Here is a 9587-nt window from a genome sequence, read left to right as displayed (position 1 = left end):
TATGTGCCGTATGTGCTGTGTAAGTTGAGACAAAGGTTTATGAGTAGCTCTTGACCTCCTGAGGACACAGAGTGTTGATCAATGGCCCTCATTGGACAACTGGATACCTTTTGGCAGAAAATATCTTAAAATGCAGCTGCATTTAAAAACTGTATTAGCAAAAATTTCCCAGTGACTATTTTCCCAGCAGCATAATTGCTTATCTTGCAAGGATGGAGATTGTTATACTTCAGTATCAAAAATGTAAACTGTTTGGATATGGGTCCATTTGCTCTGCCTAGAAACAAACCTTGTCCTTCATTGTCAAAGACTTGTTTTTCTAATGAACTTTTACCAGTCAGTAATGGTAATACAGAGGCATTTTACTAATAATAAGGAAGTCACTATTCGTGCTGCCACTGAACTGTTTTGTGGACAAATACCTGTTTATCAAGATGTTGCTAAGATGGCATAAGAAGACATAGCTTTGTTAATGCATGGAGGTCTTGCTGTTGGTCTCACTGCTCCGTGATCTTTTGGTCATAATGTGTTATGCTACAATTCGCAGAAGTGAGCGAAATAAACAAAACCCTGAAAAAGTGCCATGTAAGTAAATATATAATGTAACATCAAAGCAGAATGTCTCTGTCTTGACAAAAACAAACATCTGCGGACAAGTTGAACGTTTCTGCTCTGGTGGTGACAACAACAACCATTCAGAGCTTGTTGGAGAAGGAAAGTGTGTGTCGATCTAGTTTGGTGGGCAGGCGAGGTCAGGGTGGTGGCTTGGCAGCGCCAGGTGTGTGACTCTGAAACCTGCGCTTTGACAGGCAGGGTCATCTGTCACACCAGTAGCACATCAGCATTACCTGGATAATTGGATTAATCAGCTAGTAAATGACTACTGTAGAAACTACTGAAGTTTTGTGGCAATTTTGCTAGCTATTTAGCTTTTCTTATAAATGTATATAAGCGTGTTAGGTTCCTGGCCCCAAAACTACAAACAGAAATACCATGCAGTTGCTGACCTAATATACACACAGACAGCAGGTATGCAGTTGGCAATATAATATACACACAGAAAGTATGTTCATGTTCTCAGGACTTTGTTCTCCCCCCCCCCCCACTTTTCTGCTGCCATTGATGCTTTGTTTAATCTGCATTTAGTAACCTGGAAGCTAGAAATGGGAAACCGTAACTTGCCCTCCTTACCAAGCAGCTAAACTCCAGATTCTACAGGATATAGAGCATATCCCCTTGGTCCAAGTTTAGCCATCAGCTGATATTTTGAGCTTTCTTTTCAAGCATGAGACACAGGGTTAAGCCCTGTAAGGCATGCTTATGTATTCTATATGAAAATATCTGGTTTTGTGTGTGTATGTGTGAGCAAGACAGACAGACAAACACAGACAGATGGAGGAGTGGGGAGAGAGAGCAAAAACATGACAGAGTATGCATATATTAAATATGTTTATAGTAAACCAGTTAATCTGAAAATTTCCCGGTGTGGTTGGCAGCAGCAGGGAAGCCAGGCTGTCACAGTACGATAACGAGAAACCTCCCCTTGCTCTTCTTCAACCATGCTGGCAAACTCCCCACTGGCTTCCCAGCAAGTTGAGCAATTTGTGCATCCCCTCATCCAATGCTAATGGCCTATTACAGCACTGCTTCCACTGAGGCACTCCCTAAGCGACCAGTGACCCATGGGAATGTACCTCTGTGTGTGACTCCAGCACCTCAGCTCTTAAGATCCACAAGGAACAGGTAACCAGCCTCTGATCTGCTGAAAAGAATGTTGTTCAGCTCTGGCTCACTCCGGAAATCCCTGGGTTTTGTAACTTTAGCAGTGCTTCTTACAGGTAAGGTATTGCAGTTGTTGAATGAGACTAACAATTACTTAAATAGTGTCTGTTTTAGAGGATGAAGGATGTCACTTGGGACCCCAGCCCTGGGTGGCCACAAAGGGGCGATTAGATCACTAGCTTTTGAGAATCTATCGATATTTGCACAACTTATTCATATTTGAGCTCTGATCATCTCAGGTGTACATGGTACCACTAGCACCACACAATAGTGGCAAAATTCCTACAGATAAGTCCTGTTATGTGATATTTGAGGTTCATTCATATGTTGGAAGGGGTTATTAACCAGCTATGCACCTGCTTCTCTTTGTCTTTTAGGTTTTGCTGCAACTGGAGCTTTCGCTGGTGAAAGTGACTGCGAAAATGCAAACATAGGTGATGTGACTGAGAGTCTTGAGGTAAGAGGTTGGTGGCATCAGCCAGCCCAGGACCTGCTTTGCGCCCGTCTGTGGTGGTGGGAGGAGCAGGGCCTGCCTGTGTGTGCTGGTGCGGCGGGGTGTGCTGGTGCATTGGGGTGTGCTGGTGCAGTGGGGTGTGCTGGTGTAGTGGGGTGTGCTGGTGCATTGGGGTGTGCTGGTGCAGTGGGGTGTGCTGGTGTAGTGGGGTGTGCTGGTGCAGCGGGGTGTGCTGGTGCAGTGGGGTGTGCTGGTGTAGTGGGGTGTGCTGGTGCAGTGGGGTGTGCTGGTGTAGTGGGGTGTGCTGGTGCAGCGGGGTGTGCTGGTGCAGTGGGGTGTGCTGGTGCAGCGGGGTGTGCTGGTGCAGCGGGGTGTGCTGGTGTAGTGGGGTGTGCTGGTGCAGCGGGGTGTGCTGGTGTAGTGGGGTGTGCTGGTGCAGCGGGGTGTGCTGGTGTAGTGGGGTGTGCTGGTGCGGCGGGGTGTGCTGGTGTAGTGGGGTGTGCTGGTGTAGTGGGGTGTGCTGGTGCAGCGGGGTGTGCTGGTGTAGTGGGGTGTGCTGGTGAGGCGGGGTGTGCTGGTGTAGTGGGGTGTGCTGGTGTAGTGGGGTGTGCTGGTGCGGCGGGGTGTGCTGGTGCGGCGGGGTGTGCTGGTGTAGTGGGGTGTGCTGGTGCGGCGGGGTGTGCTGGTGTAGTGGGGTGTGCTGGTGTAGTGGGGTGTGCTGGTGCAGCGGGGTGTGCTGGTGTAGTGGGGTGTGCTGGTGCGGCGGGGTGTGCTGGTGTAGTGGGGTGTGCTGGTGTAGTGGGGTGTGCTGGTGCAGCGGGGTGTGCTGGTGTAGTGGGGTGTGCTGGTGAGGCGGGGTGTGCTGGTGTAGTGGGGTGTGCTGGTGCAGCGGGGTGTGCTGGTGCAGTGGGGTGTGCTGGTGTAGTGGGGTGTTCTGGCTGCGCAAGCACTACTTGCACATTGCTTTGGCAATGCCTGGCCCAAAGCAAAAATACACTGGGGGGTAGGGAGCAAGATCAAAGAGCAAAAAATGTTTAGTGTCGTTTGACCTGCTGTGTCCTTGGCTCTGCTGCTGCTAGGCAAAAAGTGTCCTTGTAGGCACGTTTTCCAGTTTTGCATTGCTTCAGATATATAAAATGCCTTGAACATAAACAGTTATGTCTTTTGCCTCACACGCATTGTTTCCATTTCCACTTTCGAACAGAAAATGCTAAATGTTTTAAACTCAAAAGCCAGTCAGCTGAAATGCTGTTTTATGAGTTAATGTCTTCTCTGGGGTAGGCATACCATAGAATAACAGAATGGATTGGGTTGGAAGGGACTTTAAAGATCATTCAGTTCCTCCCCCCGCCATGGGCAGAGACACCTCCCATTGGAGCAGGCTGCTCAAAGCCTCATCCAACCTGGCCTTGAACATGTGTCTGTATGTGTCTAAAATATATATATTTGTGAATGCGTGTAAAGTAAGCATTTGTGTCTAGCTATTGCTCTATACCCATATAAATAGCTTCTGTGCATATGTGCATGGTATAGAGCCGTGATAAATGCCATAACCAAAAAACAAGAATATATCTTTTCAAATACAGGCAAAAAAAAAAAACCAGCCCGCACCAGTCCTCTTTCTTGATGGTGATATAATGGTAAAATCCTATCTAGCTGCTCTTTTCGAAAAAAAGTACTGAATTTCTTCCAAAAACTTTGTGGGGGAAATTAGTGGCACTTAAAGCTGTATAACTTTCAATGTGGTTCTTGTTCTACATTTTTTTTTAAAAAGGAAAAAGCATTTGACTACATTTATAAATTAATTCCAACGCCTTTCGTCCTTAATTTGGACTTTTTTCTCCCTAACTCCACAGAAATATTCAAAATGCTTTCCTGATATGCTCACCAAGGCTGAAAAAGCTTCAATCAATCACCTTGTCTGGAAACTGCAAGACACACTTGATCTTCTGTTCCCTGTTCAAGCGAAATGTGAGGCCCCTCATCAACAGATGTCCTTCTTTGCTGGTATTGAACAAAGAGCCAGTGGAGAAACACTAAGAAAATTTCTTTACCTACAGTCAGAATGAGCCAAGTACCTGCATTTCTTGAGAGGGAGAAAACCAAGACACCTTGGTAATAAGCCAGAAAGCAAGGATGCTTAACCACTGCACAGACAGGCATCTGGGGGGCACGGCAGCACCAATGTGTGGGGTCCCACTATCCCCCCAGCCCAGCCTCCAGTGCTGAAGAGCAGTGCAGAGTCACAGAGGCAGCAGAGCCTGCCCCGTCCTCCAGCAAGAGCCTCCCCAGTGTCTGGGAGTGGGCATATCAGTCATACTTTTCCAAGAAATATTAGCATAGTTTTGGACACAATAGTACTGAATGTGAATGTCACTTTGGGTCACTTCTAGGGTGTAACTGGGGCTAACAAGGACTTTGCTGGTGTGGTGACAAGTGATAGTGGAAAAATCAGGTGTTGCCAAGAAAATATTAAGTGTTTTTAAGCAAACCAAAGTGCTTACTTTGACAAAGCGACCTTGTGGGGGCAGTTACCAGCCATGCCCAGGTCAATGAGTATACATATGATTTGCTTGAGAAAGGGGAGACTTTTATACTTACTTTCACTCTGATGTGTTGTTTTGTCTCTTTCTGGTTTTGTTTTTAATCCACTCAAAAGTTTGCAAGCAGCTGTTTTCGTGCCCGCTCCCAACGGCTCCTAGAAATGGTGGGCTGGTGTGTGTCATCATTGATGATGCTCAGTACTGCAAACCCATGTGCAACAAGGTAATATTCTTAGTTGTCCACTCTTCTGTTGCTGGATCTATTCATTAATTTACAAGTGTCAAGTGTGTAAAGCATAATTTTCCTTTTTATACCTTTTTTTCCTTAAGGCAGGAAGAGGTGATAGTGTTTGTATTGACATTCATTGGCTGAATATCTCTTCACCTTACAGTCGCCACGATGTAGTCTAAGACACTGTTTTCTCCCCACTCTCTCTTTCCCAAGGGTTATGACTTTCAGTTCCTCAGGAGAAGCAGGCTGTATGAAGTATGTGGCAACGCCACTAGGTTTTCCTGGACTACACAGCTTGTTGGGGGAAAGGAACTGGCTGTTTGTAACCGTGAGTGTTTTTCAAACACATCTGGTTTCAGGGGTGGGAGGCTTGGTCTCTTTTGTTTAGAAAAAGGAGGAAAGCAAAGTTTCGATGTCGTTGGTATCTGTGACATTGTGAGAGCCGGTGCTGGGCTGGCAAACTGCTGAAAGAGAAATCATGTTACCTTTAGAACTGCCATAAAGGCCTGGGGTGGTGAGCATCACTAATTCAGCTCGGGACAGCAAATAGGGCATGTATGTAGCGTTTGTGGGAAGATCACAGAATCATAGAATCATTGAGGTTGGAAAAGAGCTCTAAGATCATCAAGTCCAATTGTCAGCCCAACATGACCATGCCCCAAGTACCATGTCCACACGTTTTTTGAACACCTCCAGGGGAGGACACGCCACCATTTACCTGGGCAGCCTTTTCCAATGCTCCACCCCTCTTTTGGTAAAGTAATTTTTTTTTGATATCCAATCTAAACCTCCTCTGGTGCAACTTGAGGCCTATCACTTGTTACTTGGCAGAAGAGACCAGCATCCACGTCGCTACAACTTCCTTTCAGGCAGTTGTAGAGAGTAATGAAGGCTCCACTCGGTCTTCTTCAGGTTAAACAGCCCCACTTCCCTCAGCCACACTGTTGTTTTATTTTTTTAATTTTTTTTTTTAAAGTAAATAATTATAATTTAAGACAAACTCTACCTTTCACAAGGGCTGTATGACCGCTGGGCAGATAGCAGTAGAACATAAAACTGCTCTTTATCTTGCAACAGTGCATAAAGAACCTCAGCAAAATTGGCCAACACCTGCGCCATTCACTGTGTGTACATACAACAAAACACTGCAGCTGGACCCCAGCCAGCAATGCTGCCTTTTTCATGTGGCAGCCCAAGAGTTTTAGCACTGCTCCCATTGCATCCAGAGAGTAGCCTGTGACCTGAAGCAGGCTGACTGACTCCATTGTTACTGCCTTCATTTAAAAATAAATGTGCATATACATAAATAGAAAGGACAACCTATCTCTCTGATGTTTAGAGGAAAATAGTTTACTGTTGACAGTGCCTTGTTGCTAGAGCGGTTGTTTCCCAAGGCCTGCAACCCCCCCAGTCATCTAGACACTTTCATTCCAAGTTGAAGTCTTCAGTCTGGAAAATAGGAATGCTGGTGCTTGTTTAAAAATTGGGGCAAATCTAAGCTAAATATTTTTGCTGGGTTTTTTTTTTCTGATGTCATCTTTGATCTTTCCAGCCTCTGAGATGGCCATCAGTGGAGCTGAATCTGCCTATTTCCCCACCAACAGTTCCTGTCTGCACACATTAGCCTTCACTGAAACGGTGACAGAGCAGCTAAACATCTTCCTCAGTGAGCTCAAAGAGCAAGGCATTGAGATCTCCAACCGTGACAAAGACGCTGATTGTATCATCTGCGGTCACTAGAACCATAATGCTTGTGCAACAGACTAATCAGCCATCTGCAATTTGAAATGGGCATTTTGACAAGAGAAGCGGAGCAGTGAAATCATTGCTAAGACAATATAAACTTATAGCTTTTAGTTAGTTGCAGGACTAGAGACCATGTAACCTCAGCTCTTGGGTACAGATTTATAGGCTAAACATAATCACACAGCTCATGGCAGAGGTCTTTCAAAAGAAGATCATTTCTATGACTTAAATTTGTCTAGCTGGAGTTGAATAAGCATTAGAGTTCTTTAATGGATGCAGTCATTGGTTAAGCACAGTAAATGTTATCAGAAATCATCTTCTGTCAGGCATCATCTTTACTGAGAATAGCCCATACTTTTAGTCGCTTTTACAGCTGCCCATAAATCATGGTTGTTGCTCTAATGATCATTAAAACAATGCAAGCCACAACAGTTATCGGCTTTAAAGGTATAATTCTTAATTCATGCGCCTACTTGATTGGGGTGTTAAATTAGGCTGCACATACAGCTGTTCAGGGTGCTGTGTTTCACATGGGCTACAACCTTGAAGCACTGCATTTTGTTGGTGGGACAGCTCAAAGGCTTGTCCTGCATTTATTAAAAAAACATAGCCTTTAGGTATACCTCAATGCACTTCCAGGAGTCAAAAAGTGCCGTGTATGCTTGCTGTAACCAGGCAAAATAACAGGAAAAATGTAACATCTTGGTCTGCTATAAAATGTGAGAACTAGAATTGCCCTAAACTAGCAGACATTTACATCATGTTTTCTCTGGAAAAAAGGTAAAGGAGGTGAGTGCTGAGTGGCCTGCATTAAAAGCTCTCTGGTTTGTGTGCCAGGAATCAGCTTAAACCTCCTCTGTTCGGTCCCTGTGGGGCAAAACCACGTTGGTTCTGGAAAGTCCTATTGACCCTTGGTTTGCTTTACCAACATCTGTGTCCACGCTGTGCTCACACCTCCTCGGCACATGTGGTGTACACACCTACGGGGTCTCCTTCGGGCATAGGTTGTGGCTATGATGAGGAATGGCTTAGCTTCAGAGGGAAGGGGCAAAAGCAGATGATGTCTGGTTGGCACTGAGTGGGGACAGGCTGTATTTAGGGTAAAGCTCTGGGGCTTTGGGCTGAGCATAATAGTGACCAGTGGAGATGCTCTGGTCTCAGCACAGTATTGCTAGGGCAGCTGCTGGCCCTAGCCCAAGATTCCCACATCTGCTGGCTAGTTGTTCTCCCCATTTCCCTCTCCCTCCTCTTCATTCTATTTTCAAACCTGGCCTGAACTGGAGCAGATTTGGCCATTGCCAAAGTTCACAAAAATTTAATTGCTCGTCTAAATTTGTAACAGCTTTAAACGTGAACAAATATCCAAGTTATTTTTTTGTCGTTGATTCTTCTCATGGAATATAATAACGCTTGTTCCTGCTCTAATCCCGTTCCTTCTGTGAGCACTCCCTCTTTTACACCCCTCATGTATGCGTGCTCTGGAAAACCAAAGGCACAGAGTAAGAACCATGAAGAGCAGAAAATGCAGGTCATTGGTCACCTGGAACTGAAGATCAAAGACAACATAGCACCAGAGATGCAGTTTATTTGTGGAGCTGTAGCTACAGAGTAGATTGTGCATGTGAATTATGAAATCCAAACAAAAGACTTAGTTACTGCTTGCTTGGTTTTCTGTGGAATCCATGCTTGGGGTTTTGTTTTAATTTTCTTCTGTTGAGCAAACATTGAAGCCATAGATCTGAAGAAAAACAGCTCATCTGTTTGCGTTTCCTTTCTCTTCTTTACCTTTTCCCTATTCCTGTGAGTCTCTGAGGTACAGACAGCACAGTTATGAGGTACGTGATTTCTAATTGACCTTTACCTCGTTAATCCCTTAAATGAATCAGATATATAAAATTACACCCTACCTTTCACATTCAGAAGCCAGTCATTAAAAACAAAAAAACCATCAGTTACTTTTGGGCCCAGAACCAGACAGTCATATGACTACGAGCATAGCAGGCAATTACACCAACAAAGGGATGAGTTGGTTGCTTTGGCTGCTTATAAACAATGAGGCAGTATCTTAAGTCATTGTGCTGGAGACAAAAGTGCTGCAGTCTTAAAGAAAAATGACTGGTGTTCAGTCACTGGTGGGTTTGTTTATTTCTGGCAAACAAATAATCTGTATCAAATGAGATTATAGAATCATAGAATTGTTTAGGTTGCAAAAGACCTTAAAGATTGAGTCCAACCATTAAATGTCTTTGAATCTTTCATTTCGAGCCAATTCACTATCAGCTGATGCTGATTTTAGTCAAAATAAGTGAAGCACTGAGCACTTTCCATAATAATTTTTCTGCCGGCGTTAAAAAATACGTTTCTCTGAGTTATAGAAAGCTATTCTTGTGATTTTTCCAAACCAACTAACAAAAGAAAAGAAACCCAGTATAGGATTCCATGAGGAAATCAAACCATTGCTCTTGTAAACTAACAGAAACTGTTCAATCTGTGCATCAAAAATCCTGCTAATAAGCCCCCATCATGTGAAAAAATTAGGCTGGAAAGCTGAATTTGATATTAAGCTGGAGATTAGGTTGTTCAGGTTTTTTTCCCATAAACTTGCAGAAAAGCAATTTTGTTCTGTTCCCACCATCCAAGTTATTATTTATATATGAGAAAGGGAAGCTGAACCAATGAGCCTCTATGACACAGTTAAAAACTAAAGTATACTTCATCATGTTATTTCCCAGAGTAAATTTGCATAATGTAATTCAGGCAAATAGTTGCTGCATGTTTGTGTTAGCTTCGAGTTAGTATCTGGCCGGGCATGTCTGAGCATCGGGCCATC

General features: G+C 44.4%; 1 protein-coding gene across 3 annotated transcripts in view; it reads left to right on the top strand.

Moving 5' to 3' along the window:
• The first annotated feature begins 1648 nt into the window (after window positions 1–1648).
• LOC128852717 (uncharacterized) overlaps window positions 1649–9587 on the top strand; it is a 50191-nt gene continuing 42252 nt past the window's right edge. For 2 of the 3 annotated variants that reach the window (XM_054071851.1, XM_054071850.1), the window contains exons 1-6: window positions 1649–1838; window positions 2160–2239; window positions 4093–4243; window positions 4896–5002; window positions 5225–5339; window positions 6564–8592. In XM_054071851.1, coding sequence (XP_053927826.1) covers window positions 1772–1838; window positions 2160–2239; window positions 4093–4243; window positions 4896–5002; window positions 5225–5339; window positions 6564–6751 — 708 coding nt within the window. In that variant the 5' untranslated portion in view covers window positions 1649–1771 and the 3' untranslated portion in view covers window positions 6752–8592. Of the gene's footprint in view, window positions 1839–2159; window positions 2240–4092; window positions 4244–4895; window positions 5003–5224; window positions 5340–6563; window positions 8593–9587 lie in introns of those variants that run through there. The other variant, XM_054071852.1, reaches the window with a different exon arrangement.

Source organism: Cuculus canorus, chromosome 7 (genome assembly GCF_017976375.1).
Source record: "Cuculus canorus isolate bCucCan1 chromosome 7, bCucCan1.pri, whole genome shotgun sequence".
NCBI classification, from domain to species: Eukaryota; Metazoa; Chordata; class Aves; order Cuculiformes; family Cuculidae; genus Cuculus; species Cuculus canorus.
This window is presented reverse-complemented; position numbering and strand designations above follow the sequence as displayed.